Raw genomic sequence first — 20,303 nt, forward strand, 5'->3', positions numbered from 1 at the left:
GAAAGAGGAGGAAGAGGAAGAGCAGGAGGAAGAGGAAGGAGAGAGGCGGGGCAGCCTCCACCCTCTCGGCGGCCCAGGCCGGTCTCTCAGCTGCTGTGGCGGGCCGGGGCCGGTGGCTCGGCTCGGCCGGCAGGTAGGTAGGTAGGTAGGTAAGAGCCGGCTGGCGCAGGAGGGAGGGCGCTGCGGTTCGGGCCGGGCCGGGCCGGGGCGGCCGCGGGAGGCCCAGCGGGCTGCGGGCAGCGAGGCCGCAAGCGCCGCCGCCCCCGGGCCCCCCTGCACCGACGCACCACCCGGCCCGGGTGACACGGGGCCGCAGGCACGCTGTCCTCCCCGGCACGCACTGCCGGGAACACAGCCGCAGCAGGTCACAGTCACGCATGGTTACACATCCGCGCACGCCCCTTCACCCCCCCCCCCCCGCGTAAATTCAGGCATAAAATTAAAATAGCGCCTTCTCAGCATGTGTTCACACGAGACGGCACAGGAGAACGCGGGGCAGCAGCTCCTACAGGATGCAGAACCACCGCCCGCTGCTGCCGGCGCCGAGGCGCTCCGCGGCGGAGCGAAAGGCGTCCGGCGGCCGCAGAAGGAAGGACTGCTGCTCCCGCGGCCGCAGAAGGAAGGACTGCTGCTCCCGCGGCCGCAGAAGGAAGGACTGCTGCTCCCGCGGCCGCAGAAGGAAGGACTGCTGCTCCCGCGGCCGCAGAAGGAAGGACTGCTGCTCCTGCCGCTCCCGGTGCGCCTGTAGCCTGCCCGCTCATTAGAACCCCCAGCAAAGTCAGCTGCCCTTGCTAATACATGGTCTGTGTAAGTGACGGAAACGCGCAAAGCAAAATACACTTACGTGCCATATCATATGAAGAAAAATCCTTCCATAAAGAGGGTCATTTTCTTTCTCAGACAGTTAAGGCAGGATTTATTAGATTTAAATAGCCGCAGAGAATGAAGGAGAATAAAGGCAAAACCATGTATTTAGCAGAGCAAGACTAACATTTCTTTAAAATAAACTATTATTCCATTGCTGTGATACTATTACTTAGTTTTAGAAGTCAGTAACTGACAAAGGCAAGCCAGCCTCCTCTGAATGCCAGATAAATTTAATTATAGTATTTTATAACGCACCAGTGATACCCAGATTGCAGTCTGTAAGTCTGCAGTGCACGATCCACAGCTGGTTTATGAAACCATTTTAAAAATAAGGACTTCTCGGCTACGCCGATGACGCGCAAAGATACTCGTGTGTTGGCAGTGGGCGTTTAGTTGTAGGGCCGTTGCCACAGCCGAGAAAAATCTGTGTTTCCCCGCGGCCGTGGTTCTGGCCTGGACTCGGCAGAGGCAGGGCCCAGGGCAGGAAGGGACGGTAGCGCTACTTAGACTCTGCTGTGAATATCCTGGTATTTCTTTTCTGTGCCCTGTGGCTAGCTGAGTTCGGGGTCCTGCTGTAGCAAACAGCCGAGTCAGGCTGCCCTGTTTATGAATTGATCCGGTACCATCTTCAAACGTTTTATATTGGCTTTGTCCCTACTGCTGAAATTTGAAGTCTGTCCCAGACTCCAGACTGTCCCTATTTTCAGACTACGTTTATTCACAGGCAGGTCATTTTACTTGTTCCTGGGCCAACACTGCTTAGAATTATAGATAATTCCTTTTCCTTGCTGATTGTTTGCACCTTCTCCATGTATATGTATGCACATGGATACGTGTTTACACAATGACACACACACACACATATATGTATGTATATATTTATAGAGTGGAGTCATGTTCCTTCCTAGGCAAAAGAAGTCACACTCTTGCCAAGTCCTCTGGCATGACCTGGTTTTGGTTTCCTGTATCATCTTTGGCTTTTCCTGTACTTGCTGCCTTTTAAACATGGAATACCAAAACTGCAGATAATACTCCACAGTTTGCTCTTTATTTCTAAAGTTTTTGCAGCTGTTAAAAAATGGCTGATTCCTGAAGTTTTGAACAAAATGCAAATAATGGTCAGATGCACCAAAACTGCCAGGGGGATTCCACGAACCAAGGAAGAATGGGGAAAAATTGTAATGGAAGGAGTGTCTCAAAGATCAGTTTCACTAGTCCTCAGATTTCAAGCACTCGTGTACTTTGAGGCTTGTTTTGAAAGCCTGTAGCTTCATCGTGCCATGCCAGGATAGATGTCTGTAACAATTTATTTAAATTTTAATTTGCCAGTGCGGATCTTAGGCATATGAATGTGTTGCTGCTTTTCCAGTCCATGTATTGATGTATTGCAGGCAAGTCTTATCTGTGTCTCTATTTTTCTCTTTTTTCCTCATGAGCTTTTTCCATTATTCAATAAGAAGAAATGCATCATTATCCATGTTTTTATTAGATGGTTCTGGTGAAATGTCTACAGTAAATTGCACTTTCTAAACAATTAATGCTACTTAGGTGCATGCTTTCTGTATGTAAGAAATCTAAATAGCTTTGATAACTGGAAAAAATCAGCTCACTATAAATAGGAATATGCCACCCTAAACTTAATGTTTGTGAAAAACTGGGAAAGTCAATCAATATTTTAAATGCCTGATAAAATAGCTTTTAAATTAAGGCACCGTTTTCACTTCAAACCATGGCTGAATCAGTAGAACTTGAGCTTAAAAGACAGTGAAGACACTATTTTTTTTTTTTTTTTAAGGTTACTGAAATAATATCAGTGCTGAATCCATATAAGACCAAGTAAGTAGCTGGATTACTTCCACAAAATGACATTTGGAAAACTGAGAAAAATACACAATTTGGGGTCGGTGCTGCGAGAAGCAAGTTGCATGCTAGCTATGGAAGAGTTTTCAACCCTAGGATAAACCATATTTTCAAACATAGTAATGGTTTACTTCATCATATTTTAATGCCAAGGTGAAGATACTGCATGGCAATCTTACTCTGTATGGTCAAGGCTTTGAAATTCCAAAACCTTACAAAACATAGTAGAGTCACTGTAGATGTTGGGATGGCTGCTGACAGATGTTGCACAAAATGCCACTTGACTCCCTATGTGATTAAGGTGGTTCTGAATTAATGTGGCTTAAATGAAACACTTTCCAAAGAAAAGGATCAGAACCAGGAAGAAAGTCCTAGTGTTAGATACTTCATGAAAAAAATCTGGACTGAAAATACTAAAAGTATGACAGGCCTTTTTATTTGACAGCAAATTCTCCCTCTTAACTATTGGGTAATCTCTATACACAGAAAAGCTGTGTAAGAGTAGATACTCTTGTGAGGAGAAATGAACTAGAAGTATTGGATTCTTTAAAGGAGTTCAGGCTCAAATTTTAAGATACTGAAGATAACATGAACTATTCATAAATTTTGTTTGTCAGATTTTCTCTCTGGGTTAAAGCCCTCTGTTACTCTAAAATTAGTAACACCATGCATCTTTTTGAAAGAGTAGTTATAAGGACTAGGGTTTACTGAACTGGAGTCAAGTCTTTCTAATATAACTAGAAGAATCTGACTGATGGGGGTAACTTGTGTTTTCTCCTCCCTGCTTCCCCAGAATGACTGCCTTTTGCACGATGAAACTTTTATGTCAAGCAACCAGAAATGAGAATAGCTATGCAAAAAGATTTCTTGGTACTCTTCTGACACAAACACCACAAAAGAGGGTCTTATCTCCATTCTGGATGGTGGTACCTGACCCTAGAAAGTCAACTGTGTTTGGACTTGCTCAACCATTGTGTACAGCTGAAAAATCTCACATGGAACCAAACAGGAAAGCAGCATTTGGAAGCGTTGGGCGAAGAATTCCCTATCGGATTGTGCACGTAATCAGCCAGGATGGGGAAAGCTTAGGAAATATGCACCGAGCAGAGGCACTCAAACTTATGGATCAACATGACCTGAAACTAGTTCTCCTTCGTGAGAACACAGAACCTCCTGTATACAGACTAATGACTGGGCAGCAGATTCATGAAGAACAGCTTAAACGTGCAGAGAAGAAAAAAGCGAGTCCAAAACCAGGTATGTACATTGTTGACACTACAACACTGAGCACTTTGAAAAATGCTGCATTAAAAGTGGTTTCAGCAGATGAAATCCTCTTACTTGCATTTGTGTAAATCCAAAGCAATGTCACTGCAGTCCACCCTATTAAGGATTTGCAGTGGTGAAAATGAAATTTTGCATTAGTCTAGTCTTCCAGAGAGAAGCCTTCTATTGCCTTCTCAGGATTTACTATTTTGGCATCTGCTGGCTTATTTTTAAAATCTATTTTTATTTAAGTGACTATAACTAGACTCTGGTTCCATGAGACTCACTGAATTTCTGTTCTTTTACTAAGGCATGAAGTGACAGGCAGTCTTTACAAACTGAGCACCAGATACACCAATATAATTACATAATTTTGTCACCAGTCATGAAACTTGCTGCTAGGAAGACAAAGTCTGGAGCCCTTTCTTACACAACTTTGTCAATATTGAACACCTTTCAGTGTTTTATTAAGTCAGCCTGCTCCAACAGTTTAACAAACTGAGTTTGGCAAAGAGGTTTTAGAAAAGGCATCTGACCTTGTATCATCTTTTCTTATCCTCAGGCTAATGAAGGTATCTGTGCTTTGGGTAGAGTTCTGATTTTAGAGGAGAGCACTACTGTGGTAGTGAGTTTTCTGTTCAAGAAACTACAAAATGATTATTCAAATGGTAACTACTTTAGAGAATCTTTAAGGAGGAAGAGACCATCAATTGTTCAAACATGTTACAAGACATCATACTCCCAGCTGAATATTGTACTTCACCATTCAAGAAAATGGGCTAGAGATGAAGACCTATCTAACTTCAGAGCTTTTACATTCAGTTATACTATGTGCAGAATGTAGGAATTTGCACACTAAATCTTTATTTCTAATGCTTACCTGTTTATCTTTGTTAGACCTGCATTATGAACAAAACTGTAATTAAAATAAAAATACTTTAAGCCTTCTGACCCTGAAGAGACTTCCCTGTGTGCCTCAAACACACACTCAGTCTCCCAATTACAGCAGTGAGTGTGAGACATCAAGTAGCGGTGCATGCTGAGACACTGAGATTGGGATGCTGTGTGTAAGAGAAAGCAGCACGGGGGAAGGGAGTTAAGCAGACAAAACACCATAGGCTGTTGAAAGAGAGCAGCTGATACAGGTCTGTCAGATGTTAAGCCAAAACAGTTTTAGTTCTGTTTTAAACAGGGATGGTTCAGAAGGAGTTATCCTTTTCTTCAGCTATTGCCAAGAACGACTTAGAGACCAAGACTAAACAGATAGCACAGTGGATTGAAAAGAAGTACCATGTTAAAGTTACCATCCGGCAAACAAAGGATAGCAACACAGACATGGTAAGTGGACTCCTGAAAGTTGGACCTATCAATTTCATGAAATATGTGTACTTGTATTAACTACCCCTATTCACTACTGCCACATTTTTTTAATATATCATGTACTGCTAAAACAAGTGAAGGTCTAGGTCCCATGAAAGTAATGGTTGCCCCACCTAAGCTGCATCTGTTCAAACACTGCAGTTCTAGAAAAGTAGTTTCATAGAGACAAATTCTAATACCATGCTTTCCTAAGAATACAGCAGAGCCTAGGAAGTTCTCGCTCCTTTGCAGCACCACCTTATTAACTGGGCTGGTGAAATTTTCCTGTCTATGCCTTAAGCCAGCTCACTCACTGGAAAGTTTAACAGTACGGTTTAAAAAAAATTCTGCTGTATTTTAGCTGGATTATTTCAATAACCTAACTGTTCTTCTGAAGATGCATTTGTGCAACTGTGGCTAAGGTTAGTTTTCCACTGCTGTGTGAAAAACTACTGGAATGATGTTCCAAGACTGGCAAAGTAAACATCTATAAAGGCGTTAGGGAGCTGGTGGCAACTTACTAGTATAATTGTAGGGCCTTGAGACTTGTCTTCATTGTCATTTGCACAAATGCCTTTTTTTATAAAGATTCCATGTAAGATACTTTTTCCTCTTAATGTGTGTAGTGAATTAGGTTTCCTTGATGATTCTCTCTTCTAAAGTTGCTGGAAAAAATTGTGATATCACTTCATCCAAAAGGAACAAAAATTTTTATAAGAAGTTGAATTCACAGGGAAGAGGTAGCAGGAGGAAGAACTGGATATGGGAGGGAGCAGAACATTTCATGACACAGTCCAGCTTTAGGTTGTCCTTAAATTTAAAAGCTTAATTATGAGCTTAAGAGTTCAGCTTGTTATATGAATGCACTCCGTTCAATACTACCACATTCTGCTAACCTTAGACCAATAGTGCCCCATAAGCGGAAAGTCCCATAATAATATGCCCGAATCTAGTGGAAGAGGAGGGTGGGGAAGAGTCAGAGGCAGTCCACTTTCACAGACACCTTTAAACAGCAAAACATGATGAGTCAGGAGTTCAGCTTAAATGTTAGGAAATGGCTTAATCCCTCTAGTGACTTTCCTAAACCTGCTTATGTGTAAAGAATGAATGGTTAGGAAACGACAAGCTGAACTGCTCAAACCAGGACTAGCAACTAGCTCGTTTCAGCTAATAGCTAAACCACAAGCAGGAGATCGTGTCGTAACAGAACGGCCTGAAATATTTTTTCTACCTGTGTTTGTGCATTTAGTCCTATTTTTCTCCTTCTTTTTAGTTCATCCTTTTTGATCAGATTTTGGAGACCATGTCTGAGAAAGCCACTTATCTTTCCAAGCCAAAAGTTACTAGAGAAGGAGTAAGTACCTGTATTTTGAGACACATGTCTGACAAAGAGTTGAAAGCATACCAGAAGATGGAAAAACAGAAAAACAGTACAGTAAAGAAAGATGAAAATGAAGATCTGAAGTCAAATGAGTCGCATCAGTGACTTTATGAAGAAGAGGTGTAAACAATATTAATTTCTTATTTAAAAAAAACAAACTATAAACTTAATAAAGTTATGGTTGAGCTTTGCACTGGTCATTCCGTAAAGAATGTTGTCTCAGTTAACCTCTACTGCAGAGTCAGAATTTCAACAGTTGGTATTTCGTTTTCCATGGGCTTATCCATTGTCTTGCTTTCTGTCACAACTGCATCCTTTCCTGGCTGCGTTTTAGGAGGAATGTAGCCGCTCAGACGAGAGGCTAAGCTCCTCTTAGGACGAGAACGCTTTGCCTGGCAGAAATAAATCCAAAATTAGCACCTTAACATATCTACGCAGCAAAGACTGCTAATGTGGCAGGGAAAAAAGAAATCAATTAATAGGCCAACGCTGCATTATCTGAAGGAGCTTCAGAAATTAAGAATCTCCCAAATTAAGTAGATAGCTGGCCTGTTTTCCTGCTTGAAGTCACGTTCTAAAACACATAAACTTGATGTTTACCTTCCTCTGAAGTGACAGGGTATGGTTTAGAGGATGTTTTCAAGAGTATAACTTACTTTCAAGTTCAGCTTTCTCTTTTCAGGATCGTGTACAACTGCGTGCCTTGCCAAGCTCTGCTACAGTTACAAAAAGCAGGGGAGGGGAGAGAAAAAGGAGAGAAGAGAAAACAAAAAAAAAAGAAAAAGAGTTAGGTTTATCATTTCAGATTATGTAATTCAGATTAGGACAGTATAAAATACATACCTTCATTGCAAACACTCTTCCACAGCCTGGATAATCACAAGAGAATGGTTTTTTCTCCTCATGAAAAGAGAGGATATGGCTTTGAAGGTTAAATATAGTTGTGTAAGTTCTCCCACATCCTTCTCTTGGGCATCGGCAGACTTCCCTCTCCACAGCATGTGTTTTTTGATGCTGCTTGAGGTAATCTTTCCGTTTAAAAGTTTTGTAACACTCACTGCAAACTATCGGCTCTGAGTGGGAGAGAGACAAAGTATAGATTAACAGCTTCTTACAGGAGCTCAGAATCAAACCCTAGCAGTCCTCTAGAACAATGCTAAAATCCACATGAAATGCAAGGAACTCAGAGACTGGAAGAGAATAATGCAATATGAATTATCCTGATCTGAAGTTGTGCATTATAAAATTTCTCGTTAACTGGCTCACAAAGCAAAGTTAGCATACTAAGTAGCATTTTCATCAGTTAAGGTCTAGCCAGTGACACCCATTTTACCAATAAAGTGTTAGTAAAAAAGTTTGTCTAGACACAGTGACAAGTTGACAAAATGAGTTCAGCAAGGACTTCTCTTCAAATTAGCAGTTTGTTTCCTATTTGTATCAAAAGTTAAGTTCTATTTACTAAAGCATTTGGAGCTTACCTGTATGACTGACTTTATTATGTTTCAGAAGCTCTGTCCAGGTTTTTGCAGTATATGAGCAGTTTTCTTTCTTGCATGCATAGCCTGTTAGACAGGGCAAATGTTTACAATCACAAAGGTTCTGGCAAACACAGTCCAGTTTTACTAGGGGGAACTCCACGTTCAGCATTCGAAAATTAAAGGCCAGTATTCCTCCTCTCCTCCCATACTGCACGGTGATGGGACAAGAGGGAAACAAATTAGAATATGAGAAAACCCTAATAGATTTAAGGAAGAAACCTTGTATCACTGGCACAAGTTGTCCAGAGAGGCTGTGGAATCCCTACCCCTGGAAACATTCAAAACTTGACTGTATGGAGCCCTCAGCAACCTGGTCTGACCCCACCTTGAGGAGGGAGTTGGACCAGATGACCTCCAGGTCTTTTCCAACCTAAATGATTTTATGAAACTCTATCTCTCCTTGCTTCAGTAAAACTACTTCCTCACCAGCCATACACTTTCATTCAAATAGATGAAAATAAGGGTAATAATATGTATTATTTCTATATAAATATTTGTACTACATACTAAAAACAAAAGATCTTGACCATACAGTAATATTCCTGACTCTAAAGAGACTGTTAAGCAGACAGAATGATTTTTAAACGAACCACAGAAAGTCAATGCTATTTAAATCCCAGGACTGGGAAGGTCAAACAACTATGAACAAGTCCCTGTCTTAAAAAAGGAACACAGTACGAATCACAGATTTTGGATACTCTTCCTAGTCCCTTGGGTTGTAGGTTTTTTTTTTTTTTTCCTAGCACTGCAAAGTGGCTTAGCTGTCAACAGTACTGAAAGAATGGATAGGAGTGCAGCACAATTAGCTCAAACATATATGACCACCTCCTGACGATTCCACTTAAATACCTTTTACAGAGGTACATTAATAACTTCAAAAGTGCAAGCCTACACGGTTTTGCCAAGGCTCCATAGGAAATTTGTGGCAGAACTGGCAACTGATCCTAACCTCTAGAGGTCTAGGCTAGTGCCCTAACCATTAGCCCATCTCCAGAAGATGGATTATTGACAAGGAAGCACATTAGAAGAAATGACTGAAGGAATCCTGAGCTCTGTTCAGCCTGCCACAAGTACATTTTAACTGAATACTGCAATGCCTTGCAATTGTATCCCATTTGACTATTCAAAATGGGTGTTCTTCATTTGTCTGTCTGGATGACTAGGCCCAGAATACTTTCATGTCCGTCAAACATCCCTGCGTACTCTCTATACTGGAAGAAGCCCTTTTTCCTTTGCTAAAATATAACTGAGGCAAGAAGAAAAACTGTATTACCTTCATGTATCTTCTCATGCCGCTTTAGTCGACTTGGAGTAGAAAAGTACTTTCCACATCCTTCATTATTACATCTAGGTATAAAGTACACTGGTTTAACTTCTTTCACTGCATCGCATATTTTTTCTTTAAGTCAAAAACAATTAAAGTGGACAAAATAATCCAAGTTTCTCCTTGCCTAAAGATGTGTTCTGTGTCCCCCCACCCTTTGTAAAAGTAAATTCCATAATATGTTTCTAATAGAGGACTTTGATCCCCTCAAGAGTTAAAACTATAGTATGATTTCCGTGTATACAGTAAGTCAAGATTTAGCTAAAAAAATCAAGCCTCATATCCTCCCTACACAGTAGACTCTTCAAACATAGAAGAGAGATAGAAAGTGGAAGGTTTAAGTGGCTTGTACAGACCTAGCAGTCAGAGCGGTAGCAGAGCACTAACAGTATTTTTGAGCCTGTCACCCAGCCATACTAGTGCACTTCACTGAAGTGGAACACTCCTGTAAAGTGTGTTCCACCTGTAAAAAATACAAGACTAAACTTTGCTTTCATCAGATCTATACTGATGTGTCATGTAAATAATGGAGTTGCAACGCACAGCTTCTCAGATTGGTGTCCAAGCCTCTCACCTTTTTTAAGCTACTACTCACTTCAATGTTAGCCAAGCCACTGCTTTTTACTGGAAAACAGAGGTAGCTGCATTTTTCATTACTGTGCAAGCTCTTATGCTTGTATTTCAGACTGTGTGAACTCAAAACTGGGGGGTTTTGTTTATTTTTCCTGTGAACCTGTAATAAATCCTAAGAAAATGTCTGGAATGCTGAAGTTACAGAGCACTAAGACTGTTCCTCTAAACGGTGTACTGAGCAAAGGACTAGTACAAGAAATGTACTTGCAGCCATGACTACAAATTCATGCCAGTTTTTTTAAAATGCCACAACCTCAAAAGGTTGAGAAGAGGCACCTCTTTTCATCTACAGTGTTTAAATGGAATTGTTAAAGTTCATTATTAAAATTATCCACCTACTTGAAGGGAGGTTCATTGGTGTGGTGACACTGATGAACTTTAAGTTGTTGATGTTTCCTGAAAGACTTGTTACAGCCTTCAAAGTCGCACTATTTAGGAAATTAAGTTATCATTAGAGGCCAAATAATGACAGCCTAGTCCACATGTGTTTGCTGAAATCCCAATCACAGTATTTGAACTCATACAAGTACCACATAACAACAAGCTGAAGTATTTCACTAGATACACAAAAAGGAGCTTGTTTAGCCTCCACTTCACAGTATCAAAGGTAATTACTCACCACATACTGCTTTTGCTGATTTTCATGCTTGCGCTCGATGTGCTTCCTTAAGTTTGATTTTGTTCCAAATTTCTGATTGCATCCATCAGCTTTGCACCTGCAAATGAACTGCATTTTTTATTACCACGCTCAAACAGTGATTTGTTTCCTAGGCAGATATAGAAATCATTGGACAAGAGGAATACATAAAGAATAACCAAAACTCAGAACCCAGATATAAAAATTTGCTTTAAAGACACAAAAAGCCAGAGGCTAAGTTACACTCAAAAGCCACAGGAAAACATATCAGAAGAGATTTTTAATAAAACACAGAGGCGTTCCTAGCTCCTAATCCATGACATGCAGCTATTAAGGGCTCAGTACTAGGGGAGAACTGTCCTTCCTTCTTTCAATTCTGTATTCTAGGGAGAGATCTGCGCATTCCTTTAAGCATTTATTATGGATCACGGCCAGATAGGAGGTTTTAGGCTAAGGAGATTCCCCACGTCTCACCCCGCGTGCACACAGTTATGGCAGTGCTCGTGATACCAAACCATGCTCTGTACCACCACACAGCAGTTTTAAATCCATAAGGGCAAGCGTAACCCATTTTAAGAAGTAAAAAATTTGGCCTTACTCGAACGGCTTTTCCCCAGTGTGCGTAAGAAGGTGTCGAGCGCGGTGGAAATCTCTCGTGAAACCTTTACCGCAGCCTTCGTAATCGCACACGTACGGCTTCTGAAAGAGAGCGGGTTGTTCAGCGATGACAAGCCACACCTCAGGGCTCGGCTGTTTCCCGGAGGCTGCCTCCAGCAGGATGCCCCCGCGGCGGTATTTCAGACACAACCCACGCAGCCCCCCGCGGTGTCTGGGTGCCCCACGCAGGCTGCCCCATCCCCCCGAGAGGGCCAACACCAGCAGGGTCCGGGGCAGCCCTGGCTTCCAGCCGCCCAGGCCGCCACCCGCCTGCCGGGCCCCGGCACGGCGCCGCTCGCCTCGGTCACACAAAACCTCCCTCCCCTGCCGACGGGGAGGCCCATGCGGGAACCCCACCCCGCGTCGCTGCTGCCGGCAGCCCGGCCCGGCCCACCTCGCCCGTGTGCCGGCAGAGGTGCGCGTCCAGCCTCCAGGCCTTGTTGAAGGCGGCGTCGCAGTCGGGGAAGGAGCAGATGAAGGGGCGGGCGGGGAGCGCGCTGCCGCCGCCGCCGCCGCCGCCGCCACCGGGCGAGGACGCGCGCGCGGCCCCCCCACCCTGCTGCGCGCTCCCCGCCGCCCGCTCCCCGGCCATGCGGGAGAGCACGTGATCCCCTCCCGCCTCCCGTCCCCGCGCCAGCCGCGGGGCCCGGGGGGGGCGGGGCGCCGAGCGGGCGCATGCGCGGTCTGGCGGGAGTGGGGGTGGTGGCGGCGGCCCGTGGCGCCCCCCAACTGGCTGCCCCGGCGGGGCCGCGGCTGCCATTGCCCAGCGTGGCACGGCGGTCGTGATCCTGCCCGATCCGCCGTCGGCTAAGGGGCTGTGAGAGGTGCAGAGGGCCCCGTCCTCCTCACCAGGGAGCCTGATCCCGCAAGCAGCCCGGGGTCCCTTCTCCATTACCTCATGCCCCACTTGCCACCTGGTATGGAGCCAGCTCACACACCAGAGGTGACCCGGTTATGAAGAGATCAAAAATACCCAATTCGGGGTCCTTCCACAGAGCAGCCCTTCGGGAGCTTTAGGGGCAGGCGGGTTCTGCTGCCTCCCCACGGAGCAGCACGTGGATTTTGCAGGTGCCAGGTCATGTCCTGGGGCAAGGTCATTCCGGGCAGTTTTGGTTTGAGTCCTGGCCTTGCCAGGGGAGGAGGTGGGTCTGCACGGTGCTGGTTAGGCCCAGACATCAGGTTCTGCTGCAGACTCCCTGCCACCTGCCCCAAAATTCAGGTATATGCAGCCCAGATGGAGGTGTCCCTGCTGCCCCAGGTCCCACGGCAGAGGGGTCTGTCACCCTGACCTGTGGTCATGCACTGTCCCCGGGCTGCCTGAGGTCACATCTAGGGGAAGTGGACATGGGAGTGCACTTCGCTGAGGGGCTCTAATATCTTGCGCAGCACCTCCCTGGTACCTGGCTTGCTGTGCTGAGGTTTCGTAGAATCACAGAATTGTTTAGGTTGGAAAAGATCTTTTAAGATCATCAAGTCCAACCATTAACCTAGCATTGCCAAGTCCACCACTAAACCATGTCCCTAAGCGCCACATTTGCACGTCTTTTAAATACCTCCAGGGATGGTGACTCCACCACTTCCCTGGGCAGCCTGTTCCAATGCCTGACAACCCTTTCAGTGAAGAGGTTTTTCCTAATATCCAATCTAAACCTCCTCTGGCGCAACTTGAGGCCATTTCCTCTCGTCCTATCGCTTGTTACTTGGGAGAAGAGACCAACACCCACCTCGCTACAACCTCCTTTCAGGTAGTTGTAGAGAGCGATAAGGTTCCCCTCAGCCTTCTCTTCTCCAGACTAAACAACCCCAGTTCCCTCAGCCGCTCCTCATAAGGCTTGTGCTCCAGACCCTTCACCAGCTTCGTTGCCCTCCTCTGGACACGCTCCAGCACCTCCATGTCCTTCTTGTAGCGAGGGGCCCAAAACTGAACACAGTAGTCGAGGTGCGGCCTCACCAGTGCCGAGTACAGGGGCACGATCACCTCCCTGCTCCTGCTGGCCACACTCTTTCTGATACAGGCCAGGATGCCGTTGGCCTTCTTGGCCACCTGGGCACACTGCCGGCTCATGTTCAGCCGGCTGTCAACCAGCACCCCCAGGTCCTTTTCCTCTGGGCAGCTTTCCAGCCACTCTTCCCCAAGCCTGTAGCGTTGCCTGGGGTTGTTGTGACCCAAGTGCAGGACCCGGCACTTGGCCTTGTTGAACCTCATACAGTTGGCCTCAGCCCATCAATCCAGCCTGTCCAGGTCCCTCGGCAGAGCCTTCCTACCCTCCAGCAGATCAACTCTCCTGTCCAACTTGGTGTTGTCTGCAAACTTACTGAGGATGCACTTGATTGTCTCGTCCAGATCATTGATCATCACATGATCACATCATCTGCTCTGCTTTGTACTGTTTGAGTTGTCACCTGAGCTTAATTTTAGGAGATTTTTCCCATCTGCTGTAATTCTCCCCACAGAGTGAGTGTGAGGGTCGGAGGGAGAAAACTGGAACAGGGCAGTGACAAGGAAACCATCCCGAACAGAAAAACTCCTATTCCTTCTTCTCCTATGTGTCCTGAGAGCTGGGAAGCCTGAGCAGATGGCGGTGCTTGGAGCAGGCTAGGGCAATGGGGGAGGAAAGCTGCTGGGCAGAACGAGATGTTCATGCTGGGCCGGAAGCAGATCCCCATGGCCCTGGGGGATGTCTCTTATCTCGCTCATCTGTAGCAGGATTAAGGGGAGGGCTGAATCAGTCAGACCCTCACAAAGCAATGGCAAGAAATCACCTTATTTTTGGACGGGAAGTCAGTCTGAAAAAATCCCAGCTTTTAACAAATACTAAACAAAACACTTAGAAGAAAAAGTTCTTATGTTTTTTTGTCTCAGAATTGCAATAAAAACAAACCTGAAATTTAAAAAAAAAAGCTATAAATCTTCCTTTTTGAGACTTTGCCTGTGAAAACATGATAATGCCTCAGGCCTCTCTAACACAGGTGATGAAATAGCATGCAAGGGAGAAAACTTTGGAAAATGTCGCTACTGGCTACACAGAGAACAAATATTCATCACATAGGGTTTTGCTCTATGCAATGCCAGTTAAAGATTTCAGGAGAGACCTCTGGGAATTTTAATCCAATTTTGGAAATATATAAATAGAGGCCTGAGGGATTCTCATTGTGTTGTGCTGTTGATGTCTTCTGAGGTGACTACAGAGGGAGGATTTTGAAGAGTCCTCTAGTAGAGCTGGAAAGAGCAGTGGGTTCCATTTCAGATTTGATCTTAGTATTTTCCACATTGAGGAGGATCAGCCCAGCCACACTGGAGGTGCTTCCTGAGTCTAGTGTGGTATTGCTCTAGTCTTCCCTGCCATTTTCCCCAGCTCCCACCTACTTGCAAGGTTATATGGACCCCAACCCCCCAGCTTTCTTTTCCTCCTCTCAACAACAACGGCTTTGTTCTCTCCTCTTTGGGCTCCTGTTCTTTTCCTAAATAACAAGCTTTTCCCACATCTAAGGGAGAGCAGATGAAGCACGTGTGAATTATGCAAACTGGGTGCCAGAGGTAAACTGCAGTTAGGATAATGTTTCCTTGATCTCTCTGTTTACAGAATTATAGCTGGCTTGTAATGGTGCCAGTGTCCTCAGGAGCCCTTTCCAGGGATTTCTGGGAACCACAAAAACATGTTAGAAAGAGGATGGAGTTAATCAGTTGGGCTTTCCTGCTGCTATATTCAGTCTAGCAAGCTGCCTCCGACAGATGTTTCTGCTTTTAGGCCACAAGGAACTTTATTGACTGGCTTTCCCTGTGTTCAAGAAGCACGTAAAGCTATCAAAGGTTTGTTTTCCATAAGAGCATTTTCTTATCAGGTGATGTTTTTCTATCTCTGGCATAGCGGATTTTAATGAATCTCTCAATAGACCGATCCCCCAAGAGAAGAAATAGGGGAAATCTGCGTTACCTGATTTTCTCTTCTGCCTGCGGGAGGCATGGGCTGTAAACGACAGTGAAGTTACACAGCGGAGCAGTGCCCAGAGCCCTCTGCTCCCCATCAACCCTCCCATCAGCTATCCTGACCTGCCTATTTTGAATAAAATTTCCTGCATGTCATACAAGTCAAATTAGAGAGAGGTTCCAGGTGTTCCTTACATGGTTTGAGGCCAGTCAGTTAATATCGCTGCCTGGGTCTTGTATCTCTCCTATCTCCCGTGGCTTGCATGACAAGAAGGGAAACCCAACTCTGTGAGCACCCGTGTGAGCTGGCTCCCCATGAGCTCTCTCCAGACGGGATCGGGGAAAGGAGGGCTTGGGCACAGCCCCTCCGTGGGCTGTAGGGTGATGGAGGACCCCTCTCCTGGAAAACACCTCCTCCCCCCATTCCTGCCCCTGCCTTGCTGCGTTCGCCCTGAAGGATTTACCTACTCGAGCATTCATCTCACCCAGCTGTTAGACAGGATCAGACAAGACCAGGTTGAAACAAAATGGCCCCGATTCTCCATTTCACCATCGTAGTCCCCTGAAGTGAGCAAAGTTACTCCTCAGTCCCGCGGCACAACTCCAGGAAGGAACAGCCTGCCCAAAGGACCTTGATGCGGTTATCGGTCCTCCCTGGCTCACGGCACAGCCAATTTTCAGAAGGGACATAACACCCAGCATTATGTCTGCCCTGCAAGTGGTGCTGTTCCTAATCCGCCACAACTGCTTGTGCTCGCGGCACTGGCCTCTCAAGGCATCGCATTACATGGGTCAGTAAGGATGGCAGTTATCTATCTGACCAAAATTGCAGGTGCAAAATCATGCCTGCAGCTATCCCTGGCCATAAAAACAAGGCATCCTCCGAAGGCGGGTTGCAACAGAAGCTGCCACACAGTAGCTGTACGAGTCCGTGCTCTCCCAGCCGAGCCCCGCGGGGCGCTTCTCCAGCACGTACTCTGATCACCTGGAAGAAGGAGAAGCGCAATGTCATCCATCCTCTCCTGGCAGCAGTGGCTAGGAGGGGTGGTTATTTTAGTGGACCATAACATTATTATAATAATTGCTGCTTCATCAGACAGAATTATTAGTCTGTCGGTGGTGCGTTATACAGCAACACTTGTCTCAAATGCCTATTAATTATCTAAATAAGCAAATTTGCTTCCTTTCCCACCATGGTCACTAGTCTCTTGTAATTCATGCAGCCAAAGCTGCAAATACCCCTGCAAGGAGTTGTTATTACAAGGGTTGTCTCGTCAAAGCGCAGAGGCTGCTGATGTGTGGAAGAGATGCCGGACTAGTTCCCCAGGGCCTGATTCAAATCCTTGTGAACGCAGAAGAGAGATGCCCCAGCCTTTCATGGCTTTGGATTATATCCTCAGATAGTAACTTTTTCCAGGCAGGAATTTTGCTTCAAACGTCTCTTGAATACAATTGAGAGATCTGGCAGCTGATAAAATACTCAGCCTTAAGCCAATACAGCCAGTGAGCCCCTGAATATATTGTATTTTTTTTCAACATACGGTTTTTCTCATGGGGAAAGCAACAATCTGATATGCTTTCTTGTCCAGAGTCAGACCTGCAGTATCTTTTTAGTTATTTGAAGCCATCCAAAACCTGAACGTGTGGCTTTCATTGTAAGGGTTTGAGGCTGCAGACATCTGCAGGGCTTCAGTGCATGCCCTCTGCCCACTGCACAGCCAGGGTTTGCCCTCCCGTCCACCTCCCCTGCGCTCCCTCTGCGCCTGTTCATGTACCAGCATCCTCTCCTCCTTTAGATGCCAACGCTTGCAGAGCCGCGGACTCTGCTCCAGCGGGCAGGGCTGCCTGCCTGCTCTACCTTGCACAAGCCAAAATCGCAGTACCCCCTGCCACCATGGGCCAAATGATGAGATGGATGTTTTTCCCAAACCACCCCTGCCCCCCGCTGCTCCCATCGCCCCAGCACAGCCCAGACTGTCCCCCAGGCTGCTGTGCACAGGCTGTAGCAGTGACCTCCCTGTCCCTGAAGAAGAGCATCTTCAGAAGGTAAATTTGTGCCTTGAAGCTGCAGCCCCCAAGAAGACGCAACACAAAAGCAGGTCCCATGGGACAGCCACAGGGTGGGATGGCAGCTGCTGGCATGGGTGCAGCGTCCCTTGGGCAGGGGCCGGGTGGCCCGGGGGGTGCATGGTGGCACATAGGCTGGAAGGCACCGTCCCACCAACTTGAGTTGTCTCAGGGTGTGCTAGGAGCCAGCCCCTCTTTGCCTCCTCCCTAACAAAGGACAAAGAAAAGGAAGCTCCTAACTCTGCACCAGCCTGCACTCGAGTTAAACGCCCGGCAGCTACCCAAGTTCCTCCCTTTGTGGTTCAAATCTGCAGAGGGGCTGGAGTGCAATGGCTGCTGGAGGAGTCCGAGACAAGGCAAACCAGAGCTTGTCCCCGAGGGGACTGTTTCATACCAATCTCGAAACATGAGGTTTCTCACAACAGTGTTCATTTTATTCAGGGATGTTAGCAAGAACATAATGAAAACCATCATCAAAACCCAAGTGAATTTTTCCACCTCCCGGACATTTACCTTCCCGGCGGTGGCTGGTGACCCTACAAGCACACAGCTGTAGGGCTGCTGCTCATTTGGGGCCGTAAAAAGAAAACCATGTGTGCTTAGTGAAAGCAGATAGAGCCACCTAGTGACAAGAGAAAGGCATTCTTCATTTCATGCTGTGAAAGACCTTCACAAGCCCCCAAAAGCCTGTGTTGGCCACCAGGACAAGTGGGCCCGCAAGGCGTGGGCAGCCCCTCTCCCAGGGGTGCGCATGGCCGAGCCTCATGAGGTTCACACCGCCGGAGCTTCGCATGGTCCTCAGCAAAGCTTTTGGGAGCAGAGATGGCAGCGCTAAGTAAAAAGGCTTGCTCGGGTCATTGACAAGGTCTGGGTTTGGGAAGAGCCCTTGGTACCTCACAGGCAGCATGGGGGGGCCGGGCACAGGCAGATCTTGGCCCCAGCCGCACAGTGGGCGGATGGGGTGGACTGGGCTCTCGTGTTTCTTGGGAGACAGTTTCCCCAAGCTGTTTTTGAGCTGCTTTAGCCAAATGAGGAAATATTTAGGACAGGGGAGATGCTGCTTAGAAAAGAAAAAAACAAAAATATTTTGTTTCAAAATATGCATGAATTTTATTTTTAAAAAAATAATTAAAGGGCTCTAGAAATAAGGAAATATTTGAGCATGGCATTCCCTCTGACCAAAACAAAACTCTTCCATAATTTTATATCACTAACATATTAAAAAATTTTGATTTCTTAGCAGGGGAAACATTATTTTTTCTTCTTCCTTTTCCTTCTCTGTCTAGCACATTCCTCCTCTCCTCTGAAGAATTCACACAGCTCAGCTTGTTATCAGTCTAGCTAATTACATTACTGCACTTCCCAGCAAATTAAGATCCAAAGCCTGCCGTTTTACAGTAAACTCCCCAAAGAAAGGAATAATGAGGTTACTTAGCAGGTTTTGTTCCTCGGGTAATTTCCATACACTTCTTAGTTTATAAAGTGGGAGATAAGGTAGCCACCATAGCTTTTATGTTAGCCTTCCCAAGCATTGTCCAGGTCTCCTAGCACTTCTGGGAAGGAAGGGATTCTCCTGCTGGAGGCCCGGAGGTGAGACCATTTGCCCCAGGGTGGAGAGAGAGACCAAAGCCAGCTCTGGCCCTACCTGTGCTACAAGCAAAGCAGGGACACAGACCATTTGGGTGCCTTAGGCTGTATCCACACTGCTGAGGGATGGACCCCCAGGGCAAAGTGGTTGTGTCCCAACCACAGAGCCCTCAAGCCTAGGTCTCCTCCTTACCTCATGAGGTTTTCCCATGGCCAAAAGACAGGATTGTCACCTTGTGCCAGGAGCAGAAACCACTTCAAAGCACCTGCAATGGGTGTGGGCTGCACGGTAGCCCATCAGAGCGGTGCTTTCATAGCACAAGGGTGGAGATACCTGCGGGAGTGTGGCATGAGGCTGTCTGAAGAAGCAGGGCTGGGACTACCACCTCAGGTCTGCAGCGAGTAGGCTGATTGCTGCCAGCATCGCCCTAGCTCGGGGCAAGCAGAGACAGACTAAACTGTACCAAGCTGTGCTGGGAGGGTAAGGACTTGAACTTCAGTTTTGTGGAGAAGTTCCAGCTGCAAAGTTTGGTTTGACTCAGAATGGAAACAAACCCAACACTGTCTGCACCACAAAACACTCCAAAGCAAAACAATCTGTTTGGGGTCAACCTACATGTTTGGATTAGCCTCTGACTTCTTTTGAAAATAAAGGCCAAAATTTTCCTTTCGTTGTTCTCACAGAAAGGTTTTCTTTCTATCATCAGATGACATAGTTCTTTGGACATTTTCTACTTAATGATTTGTTCATACCTGCAGTCCCAGCCAGGAACTCAGCACTAGCATCCTGGTTGTTTTGCACATCCCTAAATATGCTAAGGTGAAATGAGTGGATGTAATGAGCTACCAGAGTGAAGGGCGTGGAAGGAGAACGAGGACAATACAGTCATCAAAAGAACAAAAATGCTTTTGTGCAGGCTTATAATTTAGAACAAGAATTCCCTGCAACTATTACCTGATTATGGTCGATCTCTACCACACTTAGCTTTGTTCATTTTGTTATGCATTCCCCTTCCCAGATCCTCTCAGCTTTCTTTGGCCATTTGTGGGTGAAAAATTCACCCGAGTGCCTTAACAATGCATGGTTCTCCCTTGCCCTCTCATCTGGAGGTGTTACTCCGGTCACAGCTAATCGAGTATGAACCTGGGAGCGACAAGTTAGTTCACTCAAGTCGCTTTAATCACTTTAGAGTCGGGTC

General features: G+C 46.0%; 2 protein-coding genes across 9 annotated transcripts; one reads left to right on the plus strand and one right to left on the minus strand.

Annotated features, from left to right (window-relative positions):
* Positions 1-7: 7 nt before the first annotated feature.
* On the plus strand, positions 8-7,490 carry MTIF3 (mitochondrial translational initiation factor 3). Of its 8 annotated transcripts, none has more exons than XM_075139867.1 (5): positions 8-137; positions 2,663-2,703; positions 3,521-3,984; positions 5,219-5,331; positions 6,626-6,923. In XM_075139867.1, exons 3-5 carry the CDS (start codon positions 3,522-3,524, stop codon positions 6,836-6,838), a joined length of 789 nt encoding a protein of 262 aa, XP_074995968.1. In that variant the 5' UTR covers positions 8-137; positions 2,663-2,703; position 3,521; the 3' UTR covers positions 6,839-6,923. The 8 variants fall into 8 exon arrangements, with proteins under 8 accessions (XP_074995968.1, XP_074995970.1, XP_074995969.1 ...); XM_075139868.1 differs by having other exon boundaries at positions 16-133; positions 5,186-5,331; XM_075139866.1 differs by having other exon boundaries at positions 32-137; positions 5,186-5,331.
* GTF3A (general transcription factor IIIA) lies at positions 6,848-12,114 on the minus strand. The gene is made up of 9 exons (XM_075139861.1): positions 11,917-12,114; positions 11,464-11,564; positions 10,848-10,944; positions 10,568-10,656; positions 9,545-9,618; positions 8,212-8,295; positions 7,577-7,806; positions 7,390-7,449; positions 6,848-7,125 (listed from the first exon to the last, which is right to left on the minus strand). The coding sequence occupies exons 1-9, from the start codon at positions 12,112-12,114 to the stop codon at positions 6,964-6,966; spliced, it is 1,095 nt and encodes a 364-aa protein (XP_074995962.1). The 3' UTR covers positions 6,848-6,963.
* Between the last annotated feature and the right edge of the window lie 8,189 nt (positions 12,115-20,303).

Source organism: Calonectris borealis, chromosome 1, assembly GCF_964195595.1.
Source record: "Calonectris borealis chromosome 1, bCalBor7.hap1.2, whole genome shotgun sequence".
Taxonomy (NCBI): domain Eukaryota; kingdom Metazoa; phylum Chordata; class Aves; order Procellariiformes; family Procellariidae; genus Calonectris; species Calonectris borealis.

Bases quoted from the DNA above. Each gene is read 5' to 3' on its own strand.
- GTF3A (XM_075139861.1), bottom strand. From the start codon at position 12,114: ATGGCCGGGGAGCGGGCGGCGGGGAGCGCGCAGCAGGGTGGGGGGGCC. The intron at 10,657-10,847 runs GTGAGTAATTAC...TTTCCTAAATAG, and splicing joins ATCAGCAAAAGCAGTATGTG to TGCGACTTTGAAGGCTGTAA. The intron at 7,126-7,389 runs GTAAGTTATACT...TATTTCTGCCAG, and splicing joins AGAGAAAGCTGAACTTGAAA to GCAAAGCGTTCTCGTCCTAA.
- MTIF3 (XM_075139869.1), top strand. From the start codon at position 3,522: ATGACTGCCTTTTGCACGATGAAACTTTTATGTCAAGCAACCAGAAAT. The intron at 3,985-5,185 runs GTATGTACATTG...TGTTTTAAACAG, and splicing joins AAAAGCGAGTCCAAAACCAG to GGATGGTTCAGAAGGAGTTA. The intron at 5,332-6,625 runs GTAAGTGGACTC...CCTTCTTTTTAG, and splicing joins AGGATAGCAACACAGACATG to TTCATCCTTTTTGATCAGAT.